This window comes from Nuphar pumila, chromosome 16, assembly GCF_984573655.1.
Source record: "Nuphar pumila chromosome 16, dmNupPumi1.hap1.1, whole genome shotgun sequence".
Taxonomy (NCBI): Eukaryota; Viridiplantae; Streptophyta; class Magnoliopsida; order Nymphaeales; family Nymphaeaceae; genus Nuphar; species Nuphar pumila.
The window spans coordinates 84,432,882-84,457,780 of NC_143264.1; the positions used below are offsets into that span (position 1 = coordinate 84,432,882).

The 24,899-nt window shown below is 36.3% G+C and overlaps 1 protein-coding gene across 1 annotated transcript in view; it reads left to right on the forward strand.

Moving 5' to 3' along the window:
- LOC149813926 (protein VASCULAR ASSOCIATED DEATH 1, chloroplastic-like) overlaps positions 1 to 24,382 on the forward strand; it is a 65,002-nt gene extending 40,620 nt beyond the window's left edge. Inside the window, exons 5-18 of the mRNA XM_089990778.1 lie at positions 3,207 to 3,302; positions 3,498 to 3,599; positions 3,699 to 3,802; positions 3,896 to 4,101; positions 5,406 to 5,446; positions 5,558 to 5,645; positions 5,819 to 5,905; positions 6,062 to 6,116; positions 7,624 to 7,690; positions 13,533 to 13,629; positions 21,724 to 21,785; positions 21,891 to 21,933; positions 23,318 to 23,574; positions 24,048 to 24,382. Of these exons, the coding sequence (XP_089846904.1) occupies positions 3,207 to 3,302; positions 3,498 to 3,599; positions 3,699 to 3,802; positions 3,896 to 4,101; positions 5,406 to 5,446; positions 5,558 to 5,645; positions 5,819 to 5,905; positions 6,062 to 6,116; positions 7,624 to 7,690; positions 13,533 to 13,629; positions 21,724 to 21,785; positions 21,891 to 21,933; positions 23,318 to 23,574; positions 24,048 to 24,290 (1,548 nt within the window). The 3' untranslated portion in view covers positions 24,291 to 24,382. The remainder of the gene's footprint in view (positions 1 to 3,206; positions 3,303 to 3,497; positions 3,600 to 3,698; positions 3,803 to 3,895; positions 4,102 to 5,405; positions 5,447 to 5,557; positions 5,646 to 5,818; positions 5,906 to 6,061; positions 6,117 to 7,623; positions 7,691 to 13,532; positions 13,630 to 21,723; positions 21,786 to 21,890; positions 21,934 to 23,317; positions 23,575 to 24,047) is intronic.
- The last annotated feature ends 517 nt before the right edge of the window (positions 24,383 to 24,899 follow it).

Below are 24,899 nucleotides of genomic sequence, written 5' to 3' on the forward strand. Positions count from 1 at the left end.
CTCAAGGTTATATTGAAATGCTTTTGCCTTCTTTTTGGTACAAGTTGGTAGTTGCTTCTGATGTGAGTGTCTGCTCCATAAAAAATCTAGACTAGACAAACTCTTGGAGCCATTGATTCTATTAGCTTCCTTCCGTGCAGCATGGTTGGTCTTCTTCCGCTTTAGAGAAGTAAGGATGCTCCCACTAGAGCACATTTCTTCTTCTTTTATTGGATCAACCTAAACCAGGTGGCATAAAAATCAAGAATCAGAATTAGAACATCTTCATCCTTGCATTATTGCATTGTTGCTGGGTTTCGTCCAAAATCAAGCACCAACTGGTTTCTTCCCTCTAAGGAAGATTGCGAGCCAAGCAGAGTGTACTTTCTTTGCAGTTATTATCAAATTACACTAGCGTTGACTCTTCTCAGATCTGTCGGGTCATCTTTTATTGACTTTCAAGTTGATTGTGAATTCATGATATTCTAGGGGCCTACCAAGAGGATGTAGGAAACAAAGAGAACACCAACATACCCAATTTGACAAGATTGTCATTGTGGGTTTCCCTCTATTGAATCAACTCTCTAAGAAAGTACTGGATGATTCTTGGTGGCTACATCATGTAATGGAAACGATTATACACAACATCCCTAGTACTTTTAGAGATATTGCCACGCCAACTACTCTAGGAAAAAGGTAAGAGATCATGTACATTTTATCGTCTTTCATTCCATGACCTATACCTTTACTACCGAAGCTTTTTAGAGCATTTGGGATTAGCTCCTAGCCAAATGATATTTCTAAGAATGTGGAGAAGACAATGGGGACATACTAAGTAGAGGGTGGCTACGTTAACTAAGACAAAGACTTTAAAAAGGAACCAAACTTGAGAGGTAACTACTTTACCAGTCAAAAGAAAACTTGTAGGATTTAAATTTGTCTGTTCCCTAAAATTCAAGACTAATAGATCTATTGATAGATGTAAAGCAAGATTGGTGGCTAAGAGCTATAGTCGGTCTTATAGCATTGATTACCATGAGACCTTTGCTCATATGACAGAGCTCACATCCATAAGAGTTGTCATCAATTTGGTAGCTTTTAAGGTGTGGATCCTTCATCAATTAGATGTAGAAAATGTACTAATTCACGGTAACACAACAAAATAAATATAAAGTATATAAATATTTTGTACTTACAATCAAGTTGGAATCTCATTATGCGAGTTGTTTTTACTCAATCTAACCCCATAGAGATGTGTTCAGCATGCTCGATTTAGTAGGAATCGACTCTTGGACATGTTTTTATGAGTCAGGAAAAATCAATACGTTCATAGCCGTTGATTTTTGAATCGTTAGAAAAACCTGTATACAGGTCAGATCCTGGTGATCCAAAAGCCGGTTCCCACTAAATAAAACATGTAGATCACATCTATGGTGTTAGATGTGACAAAAAAAACCAGCGGTGTTTTGCTAAGTCTATTGTATTTACAATCGACTGTAGCAAATATATATATATATATATATATATATATACATCAAGCATTATCCCAACTACATTGGGATGGCTTTACGAGTCCGATTTTTCCATTTATGTCTATCTAGTGCTAAACTTTGGTCACTCTACAGTCTTTTGTGTCACTTCTAACTGCCTACTTCCAAGTCTTCATTGGTCTTCCTCTTTTCCTAACTTCTACTTGTACCATGTCAATTTTTCTCACAGGCATTGTGAGAGGTTTTCGTGCAACATTCAAGCCATCTTAAATGACATTTACTTATTTTATCCTTTATTGGTCTGACTCCTAAGCACATTCTACTAGATTCATTTCTAATATTATTCTTTCTTGTAACCTCAAACATTCATCTTAACATACGGATCTCTGCAACATGCACTCTGTCTTGTCGTTTTTTAGTCATTCAACATTCAACTCCATGTAATAATGCTGGTCTTATAGCAGTCTTGTAGAAACGTCCTTTCAGTCGTAGAGGTACATACCACTAGCCTGTCTCCACTTAACCCAACTGGCATTGATCCTATTAGTGATATATTCTTCAAATCCCTCATTTTGTTGTAATATAGACCCTAATAACAAAACTTATTGCATTGTTGAATAGGCATCTTTTGTATTCGAATGATATTTCTATCACTAGCTTCTGTACTAAACTTGCACTATATATATGGTGCTTCTATGATGTGGTACACACTTGATTTACATAGATTTAAGTTCTAAGAGCAAAATCTAACCCTTGGATCAGATTTAACATGTTCTATTTATTACTTTCATGTGCTAAAGTTGACTCAAATATGATGTTTTATACTATTTTCAAACTACCCCTATTTTCATGAATTGTGAGCCATTGATTTTCGCCATCTCAAAAATAAAATCTTATGATGCATTAAACTTGTTAAAGCCTTCTAATATAGTAAATAAATTATGCTAAACACATATGTATGGTTAGATTTACCATTTGGTGGTTAGATCTATGCAAACAAGAGTGTGTACCACCGTATGGTATCATGGTACAAAACCACCATAACCATATATATATATATATATATATATATATATATATATAGTCACAAATGTCAGTCTTGACTATATCTTGGCAAGACAAAATCTTGGGTTATAGTTTTTTCAATAGATCTCGAAAAAATCTTGGAATTTAAAAACTAAAACTAAAAAATTGAAAAAGAGGAAAAACAGAAAAATAGAACACCTTCCTTCCTTCTTTCATTCTTCCTTCTTTGTCCTTTTCTTCTCCATCTTCATCTCCTTCATCTTCTATTATTCTTTTATATTTTTTCTTCTTCTGAACTGTTCACACATCACAATGTGGAGTCTTAGGTTTTCAGACTATGAACATCTATTTCTTCCTCGTTCTTGCTGTATAAGTGTTATCGATGTTCTTTTGTGTGTGTGTGTGTGTGTGTGTGTGTGTGTGTGAAGTCTATTTCAATGAAGACTAAAAGAAAACACTTGCAATAGAATAGACTTCCTGTCTTTTGTTCGTCCATATGTGTATTCTTGGAATCTGTGGTTTATGGTTGGAAACAATCACTTATCCAGAAAAACCACCATATCCTGAAATATTTATTTCTCATTCACTGTACTTCTATTTATTCCCTTTCATTAATAGAAAGTAGTCCACTGCTTGTCTGCCGATTGGCTTTTTAGCAATGTACATCTTAGTTGTATAGAATGCAGTTCAGTGAATGGATTCATGATGCAGAAAATTATACCTTTCAATGAAGTTTCTTCTGTTCAAAAGGCAAAGACTGCTGGACTCTTCCCCAATGCTATAGAAATTGTGGCCAACGAGAAAAAGGTTAGTTACCATTTGTATTATTTTTTGTTTCCCATGCTAACTTTATTGCTTGGTTCGACCAAATTCTGGCCCAAAATTTACATTTACCTTGCAATTGGGAAATGCATCAACTTCTTGCCCTAAATGTGGTTTTGTTCGGCTGAATATTTGTTTAATTGCTTGAGCTGTGAAGTCATTCACATGTTCATTGTGCAGTACTTCTTTGCATCTTTCTTGTCACGTGATGAAGCATATCGACTTATAGTTGATGGATGGACACATTGTAGTAATAATGCAAAATGCCTTGTCGATTGCCAGGTATGAGTTTCTGTTAGCTCTAGTGATTATCCTTGAAAAGTTACCTTTACTTTGAATGGTGTCAGATACAGTATTCAAAATAGGCTGTTGATCCTGCAGGAATCAAAGTCTGAAGTTGGCAGTCCAGACAATAAGCGAGATTTGTTTGAAAGGGTCAAAAGCTTGACGCGACCAGGCTGTTTTAATAATAATTTTGTGGACAGGTAGCTGCAGGGTGTCCATTAGCAATACTTTTCTAGTTTATCTTTCTCTTTGTGTTAAATAAATTCAGAAGACCATTTCTATTTGTAAGACAGGAATAAGGAAGCACCACCGGAAGAGCCTCAACATGTTTTAAATGGTGGAGAATCCACTAATGAACCAAATGAACAAACCAAAACCAATGAAAGGTTTCAGGCGCTTCAGGAAAATGAAGGAGGCATGAAAGAACGCCCTGCCCAAGCTGAGGTGTTACCCTCAGGGTCATTGATTTGGAATCCAGCGGATATTAATGCTCCAAAGAGTAAGTTTACTTTGTCTTGTTTTTTATTCTTGGAAAACAAGTCTCTTATTGCATGGCGTGCCACATGAATTGGTTACTAGCTTCAGTAAGACATGATTTTGTTGGTATGCCTGTTTGAAAAAAAGGCTACAGGATAACACCCCTTAAAAGGGTGATTTTTTTTAAATGAAGGGCCAACAAAGTCACATTTACTCTTCAAATTAAAATGACTAAAATATCCTTGTTACTTTTGCTTTCCCTCCAAAATGAAAGACCTAATCTATTTAATATTGGGTATATAGGAACACTAAACCATGTGAACCACAAATATACAAATATATAAACATATAGATATGCATACATAGTTACATGCATGTGTGTGTGTGTGTGTGTGTGTGTATAGAAAGGTGTATCTTCAAACACCTTATATCAAACACAACGGGCTGACATTTTTCTGCTACTGGTCGTGCGAGCGATCAGTGGCAGAAAAAATTTTCTGCAAAAAATAACCTTTGACCGCTGCTGAAGGCCATCTTTGCCCAAACGTGGCACATGATGGTGCGTCCATTGGCATTCACCCTTTAACCTGTTCGAAGATATTCCTTTCTCTCTCTCTAAAAATGGATTTTTTGGGAATTTTTTGTTTTATTTTTAAACTTCGACCACACAAATTTCGTAACTTCGACCACACGAATTTTGTCTACATGCTTGATTTTATAGGTAGCAGCTCTTGGAGCATTTGATTCCAACATGTGTAGGTTAACAGCCCAAATTCTTCATAAAATTTTGAGGCTCCAGATGACATTTTTTTCATCAAAAAAGCATGATCTGGTGTCCTTTCCTAGTAAATCGAACCATGCCGAACACCTGTAGTGGGTCAGTATTGCTAAAAAAGCATCGGAAGACCTGAAAACCCCATTCAGCATGTTTTATATTTATATATTAGAGAGAGTAGTTTTTTGGATTTTTTGTGATTTCCCACAACTTTATCAATTTTTTCTATTTATATCTATATTTCTATGTTTGATAAATTTAATTTTTCTTTTTTAGTTCACCAAGCATTACCTGAGAAAATCTTGAAAATGATGCACATACAGACAAAAACCTGTGTACTTGTGTGCCATCTTACACATGCACCAATAAGTACCCGCTTCTGCATGGATATGTTGGGCATTTTGAATTAGCAATGTCATATAGGTAGCTTGTTTCCATTTTCTAATAGAATGTAAAGTAATTTCTGTTCAATTTTGCCCGAAACTGTGTCCATGCTGCTTATTGTAGTGCATCCTGTTGCTTATAATTTCTTTTCCTGTCATGCTGTGCAGTACCTGAACACTATAAGATGGTAGCTGAATCAAAGTTCCCAGTAATGTTATATCTGAATTCTGATTGAATTTTATTTATTTCTTGTCAATTCAAGATTCACTTTTAAATTTTTCTTGTGGTAATCTTTTGTTCTGATTGTTATTGCTCATAGATTCATGCGGAGGTATTCTTCAAGCTTTTCTTCTCAGACAGCTCCATTGGTTTTTGTGAAACATTTCATAAGAGATGTGGGGACAAAAGTAAGTAAATGGGCGTATTTTTATAACTACTCATTTCTTTTCAGGTTAATTTATTTCATTTGCATTTTGACTTTTCTGCTACTGTTATGTGTATGAGAAACCAATATTATCTATTGTTTAATCCTTATGGTTTGGCTCTTGTTTAACTGAAGTTCTGATAGTCTGATTTACAGATTTTCAATGCAAGCCTTGGTGTAAGCATGAGGAATTTCAAAATGCACGTGATGTCTATTTCGAACACCCAATCAAATTATACTTAGGTAAGACATGTGCCATTATAGTGCAATGTGAGAAATGCTCAAAACAAATTCTGTTTGTGTAGACTTATTTCTGTGTAATATTTAAATGTTATTGATTTTACCTCAAGGAACATTGGCATGAAACCAACTATTTTGATCATCTCTGTTTGATTCAAGGGGCAAGGTTTGCACAATGTCGAGAAGTCCAGAAGCTCCAAGTCTATAAAAACAGGTTTCTTATTTTTTTTTAAGTTTTATTTTATCTTTTTACCACAATAATAATCTGTTATAGTATGTTGGATGAAAATTTTAAAAATTCCACACAATGCAGGTGATGTTTGTTGAGAAAGCTTGTACTTTGTTCCACATGATGTACAAAATGTTCTTATAAAACCCAAAGTTTCTGTACTTGGTTAGTTTTTATTTATATCATTTTGGAGGTGCATGATGTTTGTGGAGAAAGCTTGTACTTTGTTTCATATGATGCACAAAATATTCTGATAAAATCCCAAAGTTTCTGTACTTGGATGGTTTTTATTTAGGTGCATGTAATTTGCTGACATTACCAGTCACAGGCTCACAAACTTCTGCATATTTAAAAATTTCTGATATACTTCATTTAAGGTGTAATTCAGGTTGTGGGGTAAAGGAAAAGGCTAATAAGTTTTTGACATTGTATAGACATTGGTGGTCACTCTCTTGGAGGCCCTCTCTTGGCCACCTGGATTTATGCAGATCATCCTTCCTATGTTCGAGGAAGCCCTACTATGCCTCGTTGTGAATTAATGTGATGGCTATGAGAATGGTCAATTAAGCATTCTGATTTTTTTTTAAACTGCTACAAATGCCATAAACCACTATTGTTCCTTGGATAAGCCATTCAAGTAGATTTGTGACCCAAGAAAATCCGGTATGTTGTGTGCTGCATGGTCCACCATATAATAATGGTCATTGCATGGGTTGATGATTCTGCAGGACGCAGCTGGTTTTCATTTTATCTGCAATAGTGACCAGAGTACTTACGTGATGCATACTTTTGTTAAATGAGTTTGTCTTGAAGCCATGACTGTTGCATTTATCAGCAGCATTTTTTGCTCAGGCAAGCGCTGTGAAATAAATTTTGAATCCTTAGGCAAACCCTTAGTTGTTGGCAGCTGCTGTTTTAAAGTCCTTGCAGTTAGGGCTGGGAAACAAGTTGAGATGCTCGTGGCTCAGCTCATTTTTGGCTCGCGAAAAGCTTATTCAAACTTGTAAAATAGGCTTGGCAAGTTGAATATGAATAATAGGTAGTCGGCTCAGCTTGACTCGTACAAGCTCATTAGGTACTAAAATAATATTTTAGATATATTTTATATGTATTTTTGTGTAAACCTATTTCTTCCAGCTCTAAAACAATGTATTTTTTCTATAAACAAGCCAGCTCGAACTCGGCTTGGCTCGTCACAAGAATGAGCCAAGCTTGAACACTTCAAGCTCCACTCGTGCAGCTCATTTACCAATCCTACTTTCAGTACTGAATGACTGTTGGATGAAATGTGTGATTGCTAATAAATTTTAATTTCTTGATCATGTGTATAAATTCTGATGCTTGTGGTTTCTCTGCTTCCAGCATTATAAGGATGCCTTATCATCATAATTTCTTGTTTTTGGTCGTGGAGTCGTGTTCATAGGCATTACTGATGTATTCAGTTTTATTCTTGAATGATATGCACTTGCTCATGAATATTGTTTTGCACCAGCCATTTAGTTATTGAGACCTTGCATCAGATGAGTGACGCACCATACTCGGATTATTTTCGTGTTGAGGTACTTCCTATGTTTTACATTTAGATCAAATATATGGATATTCTGGTTTTGAAAATTTTGTTATCGTTGGATGACTTAAAAGGTCATTGTCATGTACTTCATGAACAAGTCAGTCTCAAGTTGGTGCTTCTGGTTATGGAGTTCATGAAAGTAGCATCTGTTATTGCAGTAATTTTTTGGATGGCACAACTTTGTCGAAATTGCAAGCAGTTTCTGTAAGAAGATGAAGTCCACAAGCAAAAACTCTCAAAATACTCACAAAAATGTCTCTCACACGAACCATAAATGTTCACGAATAGTGCTCAATCACAAGAACCACTAGGGTTCATCATACAAAATACCCCAAAAAGGGTATGCACAATGAAGAGGAGAAAAACTGTATTTCATTAAGTGGGAGAAATCCTAACTCCAAAGATGATATTACAAGGGGGAAAGCCCCCATATTTATACATGATAAAGAAAAGCCATTGAGGGAGTTGTTGGGCTTCCAACGGCTCTATTTAGAGCTGTTGGGAGTCCAACGACTCTCTCATAAAGTTGCTTTTTGACTTTTGGTCAAAAAGCAAAGTGGCTAAAAAAGTCTAAAAAAGTCTTAATCCTAATTAGATTAATTCTATCCTAACTAAAATACATAACTAGACTAAAGGAAAGAAAAAAAAGATTACATATGAGATAATTACATATTTTAACACTCTCCCTCAAACTTACGGTTGGAGAACCGAAAGTTTGTTTAAGAGAAAGTGAAATCGAGGAGCAGCGAGAGGTTTGGTGAAGAAATCTGTCAATTGATATTCTAAGGAGACATAGGGAAGATTAATGGTGCAATATAGAAATTCCTCTCGTACGTAGTGACAATCCATCTCAATATGCTTGGTTCGTTCGTGAAATGCCCGATTGCTGACAATATAGATAGAGCTTTTGTTGTCGCAGCATAGATTTGATGCTCCTATACTTTCAACACCCATATCAGAAAGCAAGCGTCGTAGTCAGACTATTTCCATAGTGGTTGTAGCCATTGTCCTGTATTCGGCTTCTGTTGACGAGAGAGAGACTTTTTGTTGCTTCTTGCATCTCCATGAAATTAATGATTTACCTAAAAATGCATAAAAACCAGTAGTTGAGTGACGATCATTGGGATCCCCTCCTCAATCTGCATCAATATAAGCAGTTAGTTCTAAGGTGGAAGAAGCATACAAAAACAATCATCGAAAAATAGAATTTTTAATATATCTAATAATGCATAAAACAATTCCCATATGGACAAAAGTTGGAGCATGCTGAAATTGACTTGCTGTGTGAACGACATGTGCAATGTCAGGTCTTGTAATAGAAAGATATGATAGCGCCTCAACAAATTGTCTATAAGGTGTTGGATTTTCAAGCGGTTCTCCATCATCAATCTTCATTTTGACATTTACAACTTTGTAAGTGTCAACGCGTCTTTCATCTGAGATACCTGACCTGACAACAATATCTAAAGCAAATTTAGATTGAGTCAGTAAATATCCTCTAGAGGAATATGCAACTTCTATGCCAAGAAAGAATTTTAAAAAACCTAAATCACTCATTTCAAAGTGCGTTTTGAGAAATTTTTTAATATTGTAAGCTCCCTGTTTATCACTTCCAGTGATGATCATGTCGTCAACATAGAGGAGGATAATAATACCTGCATCAGAGTTCTTAACAAACAAAACTGTGTTAGTGAGACAAGATTGAAAACCAAAAGCAAGCATAACCTGACTAAACTTATCATACCAAGTTTTTGAGGCTTGTTTAAGTCCGTACAAAGCCTTATTTAAGCGAAAAGTTTTCTTTTTAGGAATATTGATACCAGGTGGTGGGTTCATGTATACTTCTTCAGCTAGACTTTCATTGAGAAATGTATTTTTAACATCCATTTGAAAAATATGCTATTTCTTTATAGAAGCAAGAGCTATTAAGATCCTAACTGTGGTCATTCTAGTTACTGGGGCAAAGGTTTCTTTATAGTCTATTCCATATTCTTGAGAATAGCTTTTGACAACTAACCAAGCTTTAAATCTCTCAAGAGTGCCATCACTCTTGGTTTTAACTTTGTACACCCATCGACAACCAATAGGTTTTTTATTAGGTGAAATGTCTTCAATGATCTAGGTATTTGCCTTTTCTAAGGCTTCTAATTCTATTGTCATAGCTTTAACTAATTCAGGTTGTTCTTTGGCTGTAACATAACTAGAAGGTTCTTCATAAGAGTGTACCAAGGCAATGTAGGCTTGATATTTTGGTGAAAATGATTCATAAGATACAAATTTTTCAAGAACTTTAGAGACTCTGGACGACTTTCTAGTTAATATTTGGTCTTGTTCCTTAGTATATTTTTCAAAAGCATGTAGTTTTTCTAAATTTTCTTCTCTAGAATATTGAATACAATCTTGATTGTTATTAACTGGTTCTGCACTTGTCATATCATTTTGATCATCTTGATTTTCATCAATATCGCTTTCATTAATCCTTGGAACCAAATCCAATAAAAAAAAATACTCATCTATTTCTGTAGGATTTTTATTTTCAAAAAAACTTTCGTTTTCTATGAACGATACATTTCTTGAGACATATAATTTGTTATTTTTAGGATCAAAACACCTGTAACCTTTTTGATGACTTGCATATCCTAGAAAGACACAGGGAATAGCTCGTGGGGAGAGTTTATCATTTTATCTGTAAACACAAAACATTTGCACCCAAAGACCCTCAACCTAGAATAATCTGGACTTTGCTTGTAAAGTTTTTCAGTGGGAGAAATATTGTTGATTGAGGAATAAGGCATCCTGTTAATAAGATAAACAGTTAATGTTGCTTCGGCTCAAAAAATCTTTGGAATCTGATGTGTAATGAATAACGTTCTTGTTGTTTCTATAATGTGCCTATGTTTTCTTTCAGCTAGACTATTTTGTTGAGGGGTATAACGACATGATTTTTGATGTGAAATTCTATATAAGTTTAAATAATCTTTGAATTCTTTTGATAAAAACTCCCCCCCTGAATCAATGCGAAATATTGAGATATCATCTTTAAATTGATTTTTGACAAGATTGTGAAATATTTGAAAATATGAGAAAACTTCGGATTTATATTTAAGAATAAATCCAAGTATGACGTGTAAAATCATCTACAAAAATTACATAATACATAAAACCACCTTTTGATGTAACATGTGCGGGTCCCCAAACATCTGAATGTATTAGCTCGAGTGATCGTGAAGAAACAGAGGTTCTTTCTTGAAAAGGTAGTCTTCTCATTTTTCTAAGAATAAATTTTTCACATGTAAAGGTTTCAAAATTATAAATTTTTTTCATGTTTGGAAAAAACTGAATCTTGGATATACAAAGATGGCCAAATCTTTTGTGCCATAGATCCAAGTCTAATTTTTGAACATTACAACATAGTGTATTTTTGGGTATTTCCAAAAAATCCATGTAGTATAAGCCGCATTTTCTATGGCCTTCCCCAATCAGCTTTCCTGACTGGTGATCCTGCACTCGACAATCACGAGAGGAGAATGAAACATTACACCCATGGTCAGTTATTTGAGAAACGGATAAAAGGTTTAGATTAAGTTTGGGAATGTATCTAATTTTTGGAATAAAAAAACCTTTTGAGTTTTGAGAAATATTTTCAAAACTTGCTATTCCTTTAATCTCAAGAGATGTTCCATCTGCAGTAAAAATACTTGATCCACTTGAGTTAAGACATTGGGATAGCATTTTTATGTTGGGTGTCATATGAAAAGAAGCACCCGAGTCAAGAAGTCAAAGAGATTTACCGGGATCGGAGATGCCGACGGAAGAGACAACGGCCCCGGTAGATGAAGAAACTCCTTTGAGAAGTGGTTGAAGTGCCTCCACCAATTGTGTTAGAGACATGCTCTTCAACTGTAGCGACCTTCTTTTCATAAGGCCTCTTTAATTTTGGACAGTAAGTCTTGACATGTCCCGGTTCACGACAATAGTAGCAAATGACGTTTCTTCTTTCAAAATCATTTTCTTGTTTTTCATCATTTTTCCTCTTAAAGTGTGAAGGTTTGTATGAACGAACATGATTTTCCGGTCTAGATACCGCTAGAACCGAATCATCATCACTTTTGAAAATTCTTTTCTTGAGCCTATTTTCTTCCATACTTAACTCTTCTATTGTATCTTCTATGGAAGGAACTTTTCCTCGATAAAGAAGAACGAATTTGGTTGATTCAAACTTTGATCTCAATCCATTAATGAATTGAAAGAAGTGCTCCGCATTTACTTGATTTTGACGGAGCTCTATGTCTTGTGGACAATGCCACTTTGGTTCAAGGAGGGTCAATTCTTCCCATAACTTGGACAAGCTATTGTAATATTCTCTAATACTCTTGTCTCCTTGCACCATATTACGAACTTTCTCTTGAAGATTGCATATGTGTGCAATATCCTTAAGAGAGTACATTCTCTTAAGGTAATCCCAAACATCATTAGCATGTACAAACTTTGCAAGGCTTGAACATTTCTTTATGTCAACACTTGTTATGAGCCAAGACATGATCTTGGCATGTCCCATTCTCCATTCTTTCCACTTTTTTTCGTAAGTGGAGATGACTTTGACCCTTTCTACCTCCGTGAGAGGTATTTCTTTCTCTCTTTCATCCTTGGTGAAGATTAGTATAGGTTCCATATCGGTTCCATCAACTAATCCCCATAATCTCTTTCCCCATATAAAATGCTTCATGATTGAAGCCCATGCGACGTAATTAGAATCATTGAGTTTGATGGGCATTATCATTGTCATCCATTTTACAATTTTGGGAGAAACGAAATAAGAAGAAGAATGGAGAAAATAAAAAAAGGATAAAGAAGAAGATACTCTACCACAAACGGTGAATACAACTATCCTTCCAAGCTTTCAAGCCTTCACACGATCACAACTGCACACTTCCCAATGCACCAAAAGAACTTGGCTTGATCACTTCCACCAATGGCTCTGATACCATGTAAGAAGATGAAGTCCACACGCAAAAACTCTCAAAATACTCACAAAAATGTCTCTCACAAGAACCATAAATGTTCACAAATAGTGCTCAATCACAAGAACCACTAGGGTTCATACAAAATACCCCAAAAAGGGTATGCACAATGAAGAGGAGAAAAAATGTATTTCATTAAGTGGGAGAAATCCCAACTCCAAAGATGATATTACAAGGGGGAAAGCCCCCATATTTATAGATGATAAAGAAAGGCCATTGAGGGAGTCGTTGGGCTTCCAACGACTCTCTCATAAAGTTGCTTTTTGACTTTTGGTCAAAAAGCAAAGTGGCTAAAAGTCTAAAAAAGTCCTAATCATAAAGTTGCTTTTTGACTTTTGGTCAAAAAGCAAAGTGGCTAAAAAAGTCTAAAAAAGTCCTAATCCTAATTAGATTAATTCTATCCTAACTAAAATACATAACTAGACTAAAGGAAAGAAAAAAAAGATTACATATGAGATAATTACATATAAGATTACATATTTTAACACTTTCCTGGTGGTACATTGTCTATGTTTGGGCAATTTTATGCCATCCAGCCACTGAGTTTATCACTAGGCAAATGACAGTGGGTTTTCTTTAGCCCTAGATGTGGAAGCTACCATGTATGCTTTTCTGATTAATAGTTGGTGGTTGATAGCGAACCAAATTTTCCTGTGACTTCTCGTTTGGCGGTTTTCTTCCAATCCAGTTTAGCAGTTCAGTAAAAGATCATGTTGTGGTGCTTGATTTTTATTTGTCCCAAAATTCCCTCTACCTCCAAAGCTTCTATAGTTCATCATGATTTTAATTGTTTGGCTTTTTGTGCTACAGGGGATTTGGGATGTAGAATGTGATGAAAATGAAGGAAATAGTTGCAACCTCCGAGTTTATATCAACCTTGCTTTTTCAAAGAAAACTTTGTTTAAAGGTATGTGACAAGCAACACTAAAGTAAAATAAGGAAAGCGAAAAAGAATTGGAAATGGCTTTCATCTGTTTTGGAGGATTGTCACAGGAAATCCTATGAAGCAACATATCAATTAATTCATTTCATTTGGTAAATTTCATGAAATTCTCATGTCTGTGTTCTTTCTAGACATAATATTTGTTTCTACGATTAGCAAGATTGTTGTTTGGTACTGATGTATTTTGTTATCGGACGATAATTAATGTCTTTGATTCATGGTTGCTTGTAGAAAACATGAATGCAAAAATAATATTGTTGCCCAAGCGTATGAAGCAATTTTCCTAGGTTCCAGTAGATGTTGAAAAAATCAAATAGAAATCCGTGTTTGTTGCATGTTTGGGTGATTTTAATAGTTTTATTCAATTTTCTTGCACTCGCCCACGAGGGATCTGCACAAATGGCTAGGTGTGTGGGTCTGCTTAAGGCTTACCAGGTTGCAGGATGTTGCCAGTTCAGGACCTGGGTCAGCATCTTTTGCGTCAAGGCTGAAACAGGGGGAGATGCTCCCAGTGGGTAGAGCGGGGGGGGGGGGGGGGGGTACCTGGAGTTTTTGCACCTACGAGGGGCAGTTGGCAAAGGGACGGTTGATGTCCCTAAGGGGTCATGCACATGAATCCTGCTAAAATGTGTGTGTATATATATATATATATATATATATATATATATATATATATATATATATATATATATATATAGAGAGAGAGAGAGAGAGAGAGAGAGAGAGAGATAACATGGGTAAATATTGTCTACTAATGAAGGTACCAAACTTATGAGCTAGAAATCATAGGTGCAAGTTGTATATCGACTCATTCTAAACACACAGATGTATTCAACATGGTTTGTTTGCTAAGGATCAAGCCTTGGATTGTGCTTTTATGATGTAAAAATGTGATCTTTTTGAGTTATGAAATTTTGACACATTGGGGGCCATTAATTTTAGATCCCTTTAAAAACCTAATTACTTGTCATAATCACATGATTCAAAACAAGTTTCCTACTAAAAAAACCATGTAGATCACATCCATAACATTTGATTTGCAAAAGATCAGAAATGTTGTAGAAAAAAGTGATTTCTAACTCATTAGTTTCATACCTTCATTGATTGCCAATATTTACCCTATATATATATGTAACTAGGTTAGCTTTTTAGTTTCTTTGTTTTTTACTTTTTAGTTCCTTTTGGACTAGTCAATGCAAGGTTGACTAGTAAAAAATAGTTGTTGGGGCTGGTAGCTCCCTCTTTGTGTGTATATAGGGGTGAAACCCCTCTCATTTGTAATGCTTCTTGCATGAGTTTGTAATCAATAAGATATTATTATTTTTATTGAGAGCCTTTTTTGTTTGCCCCTTTGCGGGTTTTATAATTGAACCCATTTTGTGGTTCTTTGTGTGTTCACTTTGGTGATTTGGTAGATCTTGTTGTGGCTCTTTTGTGTGCCTACCTTGGTGATTTGGTGAACTTTGTTAGAAGTTGTCATTTTCTTACATGGTATCAGAGCTTGGTGATCAAGCTGAATTTTTTCTCGGTGCATCGGGAAGCATGCCACTTAAAGTTTGAAGGTATTAAAGTTGATTTGTAACTCCTATTCAAGTGCTTGTGTTTGAAGCTAAGTCACAGGGACTCAACAAAGCAGGTGCCGCACCCGGTGAGGTCAACACGACCCCGGGTGTCGTCAACGCACCCAGGGTCGTTTTCATCCAATTTTTTAACGTAAAATTTTTTTTTTGATGCCCGATCAAAAGGGGCTGTGAAAGAGGATTAGGGCAATTTTTTTGGCCCTAATCCTCTCCTCTCCCGCATAGCTCCGCTCTCTCGCTCCTCTCCTCTCCTCTCGACGTCTCGCAGGGGAGCCCGATGCCACCTCCTCCTCTCCCTCATCGCAGGTACTCTCTCGCTCTCTTGTTGGGTCGGCAGGGGAGGGGCCGAGCCCCCCCCTGCCCCATCTCGGTCTCTTGTTGGGTCGGCAGGATAGGGGCCGAGCCCCCCCTGCTCCCTCTCGCTTTCTTGTTGGGTCGGTAGGGGAGGGGTCGAGCCTTCCTCCCTGCTCCCTCTCGCTCTCTTGTTGGGTCGGCATGGGAGGGGCCGAGCCCCCCCTGCTCCCTCTCGCTCTCTTGTTGGGTCAGCATGGGAGGGGCCGAGCCCCCCCTGCTCCCTCTCGCTCTCTTGTTGGGTCGGCAGGGGAGGGGCCGAGCCCCTCCCTGTTTTCGGCAGGGGAGGGGCAGAGCCCCCCACCCTGTTTCCTCTGATTTCAGGGGAGGGGCCGAGCCCCCCTCCCTGCTCCCTCTGATTTCAGTGGAGGGGCCGAGCCCCTCCCTGGTTTCGGCAGGGGAGGGGCCAAGCCCCTCCCCCCTTTCGGCAGGGGAGGGGCCAAGCCCCCCACCCTGCTTTCGGTAGGGGAGGGACCAAGCCCCCCACCCTGCTCCCTCTGATTTCAGGGGAGGGGCTGAGCCCCTCCCAAGAAAAAAATTCTTTTTGGGGGTGTTGCCCCCTACGACCCCCTGAACACCCCCCCCAAGTAAGGGCAAAAACTTATATATATATATATATATATATATATATATATATATATATATATATATATATATATATATATATATATTTACATTTTTGCCCTGCCGCACCCCCGCACCCAAGGTTTTTGAAAGTGTCGCACCCGCACCCATGTGACATAGGTTTGAAGGGATAGATCAATGGTGCTTACTTGGTGGTGGAGTGCTCATGTTCTTCACCTTCTTACTTCCTCTTCTTTTTTTTATTCTTTTCTTCTCGTTCTATCTCCTTTAGCCCTGGTAAAAATGGATGACAATAAAAATATCACTATAAAGCCCATAAAACTCAATGATTTCAATTATTTAACATGGGCTTCAATTGTGAAACACCTCATATGGGGAAAAGGGTTGTGGAGACTAGTGGATGTGACTGATCTATAACTCAAGCTAATCCTTACCAATGTGGTTGTATCTAGACCGATAAACTATGTTCATATCTGCAAACCACCACACTATGGAAGGCCAAACAATGAGCATTATAGAAAACAAGACAATGAGTATGAAAAGAAAAAAAATATTTGCTATTATTTTCATGAATCGGGACACATCAAAACCTATTGTCCTAAGTTGAAAAGGCCTTACGACAAGAATGTTGCCTCGGTTGGTCCTTTATAAGAGTCAACTGATGTCAAAACTGTTCGAAACTCATCTATTGGGAACATGTCCTTGACACAACTAGTGAAGGCTTTTCAACCTCTAATCAAAGGATCATCCTCATCAACTAGAGCTGCGGTTTCTTTCTTTGTAAATCTTTTTGGCTTCTTGACTCAGGTGCCTCATTTCACGACACAAATGGTGATATTTTATTCGAATGTCGTAACTCAAGCGGGTCAAATGTGTTTACTGCTAATGAGACATCTTTTGAGATAAAAGAAAGAAGAAATTTCAAAAATATTTTTCAAAATTAAAAAAAAATTATTCCAAAAATTAGATATATTTATAAATTAAATCTAAGTCTTTTGTTTGTTTTTCAATTATATGACCATAGATGTAATGTTTCATTCTCTTCTAATGGTTGTCGGTTGCAGGATCGTCAGTCAAGAAAGCTGATTGGGGAAAGCTGTAGAGAAGGAAGCTTTTTTGGAAATACCAAAGAATACTTTTTGTTGTAATGTTCAAAAATTAGATTTGAATTTATGACATGAAAGGCTTGGTCATCCTAATGTATCCAGAATTCAGTATTTTTCAAAGATGGAAAAATTTTGTAATTTTGAAAATTTTACATGTGTAGATTGTATTTTTGGTAAACTGAAGAGATTACAATTTCAAGAAAGAACTTTTGTTTCTTTTCGGCCACTTGAGTTAATACATTCGGATGTTTAGGGCCCAACTCCTCTTATATCTAAGAGTGAATTTGCCGACTATGTAATTTTTGTTGGCGATTTTACTAAACATACTTCGATCTATTTTCTTAAACATAAATATGAAGTTTTCTTGTACTTTTAAATATTTTACAATTTAGTCAAAACTAAATTCAAAAATAATATTTCTATCTTTCGCACTGATTCAGGGGAAAAAATTTTATAAAAAAAATTTTAAGGATTACCTAAATTTAAATAGTATTACACATAAAAAATCTTGCCCTTACACTCCACAACAAAATTGTTTGTTTAAAAGAAAACATTGACATATTATAGAAACAACAAGAACCTTGCTTATCACAAACCAAGTACCAAAAGATTTTTGGGCTGAAGCCACATTGAGTGTAGTTTATCTCATCAACTGAATGCCATCCTCTTCTTTGAAAAATGTGTCATCAATTGAAAAACTTTTCAAATAATTTCTGATTATTTTAGATTAAGAGTCTTTGGGTGTAAATGTTTTGTGTTTACTAACGCGAATAATAAACTTTCTTTCTGGACTATTTCTTGTGTCTTTTTGGGATATGCCAATAACCAAAAAGGCGGTAGATGCTTTGATTTTAAAAATAAAAAGCTATATGTATAAAAAATGTCTTTCTTAGAAAAGGAAAGATTTTTTGAAATAAAAAAATCTAAGAAAATAACTGATTATTCTTTTTTGTTGGATTTAATTCCAAAATATGATGATTGTGTTGCTGATCTTGATGAAGATCATGAGCATAGAAATGATATAGTGGGTGAAGAACAATCTCATGATAGTGAGATTAGAGAAGAGCAAGGTTGCCAGACTAGGAAGCGAAAGCGGGAAACGATACGGGAAGCGGAAGCGAGAAGCGATGTATTTTAAAATGTATAGGAAGCGGAAGCGAGGAATATTAAAAAAGAAATATAAGAATTGAATGAGAATCAAAATGAAACACAAATAAAAACTAAAATAAAGTGACTAATATTAAATTTCATGATTTTTTTAGTGTAAGAATTAAAATTTTAAGAAAATCTAAAAATGATGACTACCAATTCAGAGAAAACACATGAAAGTGAGTGGGAAGAGAGAGAAAACACATAAAAAAATATGAAAAATTGAGTAGGAGAACATATAAGAAGAATAGATGAAGCATGTGAAAAACATAGGAGAAGCGTGGGGGAATCGAGGTTCTCATCAAGTTTCGGAAGCGTGGAGTATCGTGCTTCCGAAGCGAGTTTCCGGGAAGCGAGCTTCCCACCTATCTAAGAAGCTTCCGGTAACTCTGGAGAAGAGTAATCCTATTGTATACAATATTCTAGGCGTAGTGATTCCAACTGTCCGTGCACTTGAAAGATATTCTGATAATGAAAACCAAATAAAAATACAAACTAGAAGGTCATCTAGATTATCAAAACCCCCTAGAAAGTTTGTGTCTTATGACTCTTTTTTACCTAAGTACCAAGCCTACATTGCATTAGTACATTCATATATAGAACCCTTGACCTATGCTCCATCAAAATAATACTCTGAATGGGTAGAAGCTATAGGATAGAACTGAAAGCCTTAGAAATAGCAAATACTTGGACTATTCAAGACATTCTCCCATAAAAGAAACCTATAGATTGTAGATGGGTGTATAAGATAAAAAGCAAAAGTAATGAAACTCTTGAAAGATATAAAGCTAGATTAGTTGCCAAGGGATATGCCCAAGAGCGTGACCTAGATCATGAATAAAATTTTGCCCCAGTTGTTAGGATGACCATAGTTAGAACTTTGGCAGCCCTAGCCTTTGTGAGAAGATGACCTATATATCAAATGGATGTTAAGAATGTATTTCTTAATAGAAATTTGGCTGAAGAAGTTTATATGAAAGCACCACCTGGTATAACTATTCTTAAAAGAAAAGCTATTCGTTTGAATAAAGCCCTTTGTGGTCTTAAATAAGCACTGAAGGCGTGATATGACAGGTTTAGTCAAGTTATGTTTGTTATTGGATTTTAATCTTGTCTGACTGTCACAACTTTGTTTGTTAAGATTTCTGATAATCACACCACATTCTTGTCCTCTATGTAGATGACATGATTATCACCAGAGGGGACAAATAGGGAGTTGAGTATATTAAAAGAGACTTTTCAAGACACATTTTGAAATGATTGACTTAGGTTTTTTAAAATATTTTCTTGGCATTGAAGTTGCTTATTATTCTAGAGGCTATAGATTGAGTCAATCTAAATTTGCTCTAAATATTGTTGTCAGGTATAGAATCTCAGGTGACAAGAAGGCTGACACTCTCGAAGTTGTCAATTCTAAGATGCGAATTGATGATGGTGAACCACTTGAAAATCCGAAATCATATAGACAACTTATCAGGACACTTTTTTATCTTTTGATTATAAGACCTGATATAGCGCATGCAGTTCACACAACAAGCTTGTTTTAGCATGCTCCCACTTCTGTTCATATAGGTGCAATTTTGCGTATTATTAGATATATTAAGATTTTCATTTATTAAGGTATTTTCTTATCTATTTTTTTATCTTTAGATTTAACTGTTTATACTGATGCTGACTGGGGAGGTGATCCCAATAACCGACACTCAACTATTTGTGTTTTCTTAGGAGAATCGTAAGAAGCAATAGGTCTTCCTTTTTTCGACTGAAGCGGAATATCCAGCCATGACTACAACTACTATGGAGGTGGTTTGGCTAAAAAGATTGTTGGCTGATACGAGAGTTCAAATTATAAGAGCATCATGAATGTGTTATAACAAAAAAAGTTTCGTCTACGTTGCCAAAAATCGGACCTTTCACGAACGTACCCAATATATTGAGATGGATTGTCACCATGTACGAGAGGAGTATCTACATGGCACTATCTATCTTTCTTATGTTACTCAGAATACTAGTTGGCGAATTTCTTCTCCAAACCTCTCACTGCTCTTAGATTTCACTTTCTCTTAGGCCAACTTTAGGTTGTCCAATCGTAAGTTTGAGCGAGAGTGTTAATATATATATATATATATATATATATATATATATATATATATATAGGTTAGGCTGGTTAGCTTTTTAGTTTTTTTTCTTTTCTTTTTTAGTTTCTTTTGGATTAGTCAACACAAGGTTGACTAGTCAAAAAGAGTCGTTGGGGCTGCTCCAACGTCTCTAAATAGAGCCGTTGGACTTGCTCCAACGTCTCTATGAAGCTCCCTTTTTGTGTATATATAGGGGTGAAACCCCTCTCATTTGTAATGCTTCTTGCATGAGTTTGTTATCAATAAAATATTATTTTTTAGACTGAGAGCCTCTTCTCTTCTGTTTGTCCCTTTGTGGGTTTTGTAATTGATCCATTTTGTGGTTCTTTGTGTGTTCACTTTGGTGATTTGATGGATCTTGTTGTGGCTCTTTTGTGTGCCTACCTTGGTGATTTGGTGAACTTTGTTGGAGGCTCTCGTTTCCTTACAAATCCATCTTCAACTGTTCAACATTAAAATAGATCTCGAACTCTTTTTTTTTTCTTAATTTATTTTATCTTTTTCCTTATAAGACTTAGGAGGAACTTACTTGAGAACCATTAAAGTTTGACTCATCCCATTTGCATTGGCTATTTGTCCTTTCATTTATACAATAGTAAGTAAACAAAACCATAGATTTATGTTGGTGCTTAGTGACACAAATTGTGGCTGTAGCTTGGCGATAAGAATTCTAAAGCCCAAAAGGGATTTCTGGCACTTGGCTAGGTGGGTTGGCTTAAGGTGTTCAAGTTGAAGGACGTCAAGAGTTTGATACCTAGGTGCAGGTCCCTTGCCTTAAGGCTGAAGTGACAGGCTTCCTGATGGGCAAAGGGGTTTTAACTTCTTGGGGATGGACCATACATCAGGCCATCAGTCTCTCCTAGGCCTCACCATTTGAATTGGGTTTTTCACTCCATTAAAAATTAAAGGAAAAAGTTCCTGCTTACTGTTAGAAATCTTTTGGAAAGCACTGAATCCACCTAAATGTCTGAGTTTCCACCAAAATCAATTTCAAATAAATGATGGTAGATGACTGCCTTCTGTATGGCAGTATATTAATCTTGGCAAGTGCCTTAATATTTTCTTTAGTACTTTTTTTGTTGTTGCATGTTTTAGTAGACATTACATGGTTTAGTTTATGATCTGCTGAGGGCATCGGCATTATTTCAGGGAAAATAGAGCAAGCGACTGCAGAAGAGTCCCGTGAAGCCTATGCAATTTGGATCAACTGTGTAATTCTCAAAACATTGCATTTTTTTATCATGGAGATTAGGGTTTCGTTTTGCTTTTGTTCATGTTTCATTTCTTGTGAGCTTATTTGGAGTTACTTGTTTCAGGCGCATGAATTGTTGAAGGATGAAAATATTAGAGTACTAAAAGGTTTGATTCTTGTATCATAAAATTCGATGAGGTTTTTTTCTTGGTTAAATCCAAGGTTGTAAGTAGCGAATCATAACCCGTATCGGTCGGGCTCAAAGTAAGATACGTACCGTAAAAAAATCGTAAATTTCACTAAAAAATTCTTTAAAAATCTAAAAAAATTATAAAAAAATCATAGAATACAAAACACAATATATTTATGTAATAAGATTAACCAAATATAGATATGTTATTAAACATTTAACAACACACATTGCATAATACATTTAACAACACAATATATTTATCTAAACATAGAGTTTAGAAACATGTCTATATATAAAAGTCATCTTCAATATCAAACTTCAGCTCAGTGTTTTACTTTTTATTGCATCGTTTAATGTCTTGAGATGATGATGGGTCATCTTCGTATACTGAATCAGGGACTGCTTTTGACAATTTCTTTCCCACAAATATTGCATGTACCCATGTCTTTATTTTATCTTCTATAAAACTAGTAAGAAGCTCAACATGAATATAAAAGGGAATGCGATGTGTACATAATTTTACAGTGGAGTTGATATGCCCCACAACATGAGATTTAAATCTATACAATTCTCTATGCATTACAAAACCACAAAAGTTACACTTCATTATTCCTTTCAAATGCATCTCTAAGTCAATTGTTGTACAATAATTCAATGCAGGATCCTTTGAGAGACTTCATCAAAGACCTCCATTTTCCATCGACCTCTTAGAGCATCAATTAATAAATCTAATTACTACAAAGATGTAAAACAATGCTTAATAACACACTTAGACAAATTTTGAGTTATAAGGGCAATACAATGAGATTAAGGATAAAAAACTAAAAGTAAAATAATATATTCTAAAAACATAAAAAAGAAAAGGCGCATATCCTCCTTCAACTTCAATGATATGCAAATGAAATAAAAAATGAGGATTTTTTACATTATCTCACTTCCTTGAGTGAAAATTGGTTGAAAATGCAATCTTACGCGAGAAAACCACAAAAGCATCTTTCTTGCGCAAAAATCGGACCCAAAAATGCTCTCAAGTCTCCTATAGGTGCGTGGGTTTTCTTCTAATGACCTCTACACACATGGAGAAATTCGTCCTAGGAAGGTATTTAAAACCGAAAGCCAAAGAAAGTTTTGGCCCTTTTAAAGTGCACTTGAAGTGTATTGTACGATACAATACGATATAGAGATGTATTGTAGAGTACACTTGATATAGATACGATACACACTCGTACCACAATACGAGTGTTGTATCGATAGAGTAAATAGTAATGATATGTATCTTATGATACGGTATGATACAATATTGGTTAAATCCAAAGATCTTGTATTTATTCCCCTCTTGTTTGTGTGGCACATTACAGGTGCACCAATCATAGGCAATGAATGTATACAACATGAGACAGTGCGTGCTAAAAGAAGATTGCTACATGAGCTGTCAGATGCTTTGACTGAGGATGTTGCTCCCCGACCCAAAAGATGTCGAGATGAAACTGATGCCACATCTTTGATATCCGTGCTCAGAGAATTGTGCAACTCTTCCTACGCTTATTTAAAAAGTCAAAGCAACTTCACTTGGAATTCGGTTGTAGTCCTCGTTTCCATTCTCCTTATTATACAAGTGAGTTTACATGTCCCATTGTCTTTGGTTATTGGATTTGCGAGAAACTCGATGAAGTCACTTGTATTTGATGCATCCTATGAACCACATTTACGCAAAAGGCCGTCCAACCGTGTTTCTTGATGTTGGCATTTTTGTTTTTATTGCTACTGTTGGATTGGTTCAGCGACTCTATTAACTAGCCAACCTGCGGTCTTTAGCACCAGGTTTTCAATTAAGCATAGCACATTAGATTGAGCTGCAGAATTGTTGTGCTATGTTTGCTAGTAAGTCGCTTGTTATTTAAAGCTGCTGGAAGGATTTGTTGCTAGTTATGTAATTCCATGTACGAGGTTGAGTTTTTTTAATTGCTTCTCATGGCAATCGATGAAGCAAGTTTTATGCTGCTTTTTTTTCCTCTTTTGGAAAGCTTCGAAACATGATTTTTGTGATTTTCTTTTTTGTTTATAACTTGGAAACATCTTTACTTGCAGCTGGGCATCATCTTTCTTCTGATGAGATCGCCCCAAGTTGATTTGGTACCTCAGGAGAGCTTTTATTCAAGTAATCTTGGAAGCAACAGCAGGGCGGAGGCAATATCTGGGTTGGAGAGGCGGCTGCACTATCTCAAAGAAGAAATGCTAATGGTCGAATCCCGTCTGGAGAACATGCACCATGAGTACTCTTCACTAAAGGCGCATCTACAAAGGCTTGAACGCCTTCGGCCAAAATCTTGATCTGTATGAACTTTTTATTCGCACCCCTGAGTGTAAATTCTCAGGTTCTCTCGTCTTCTAATCTAAAAAAAAAAAAGCCATTTTATTTGGAATTTTGGCTTGGATGCCTGATCTGATCCTATGGACTTGTCTGGGCCACCCTTTTTTTGGGTTTCCCCTTTGGCAGGCTGCAGCAAGCATACAAGGCTTACTAGGCCCCATTTTTATCATGTTGGATCTGTCTCAGATCTCAATGTAGCCGTTGACATTATTGACGAGTAGCCAGTGATGGATAGCTCCTTATGAGGATTGGAATGTCTTAACGTGGCACTACTATCATATGTCAAATGTCACAAGAATTTGAGCATATCACTTGACCCATGTTGGCAGAGTTGATTTGGTGCCTCAGGGACCAATCCTGAGGATATTCTCTATCTTGGTTGGAGAGGTGGTTGTCAACTATCTCATTAAGAAATGCTAATGGTCGAAGCAGGTCTGTAGAATACGCTCCACAAGTACTCTTCACTAAAAGGCTAGGGATGGCAGTGGACGTGTGTGTGTGTGTGTGTGTGTGTGTGTGTGGGGGGGGGGGGGGGGGGGGGGGGGGGGGTCTCAATATTTTGCCTTCCA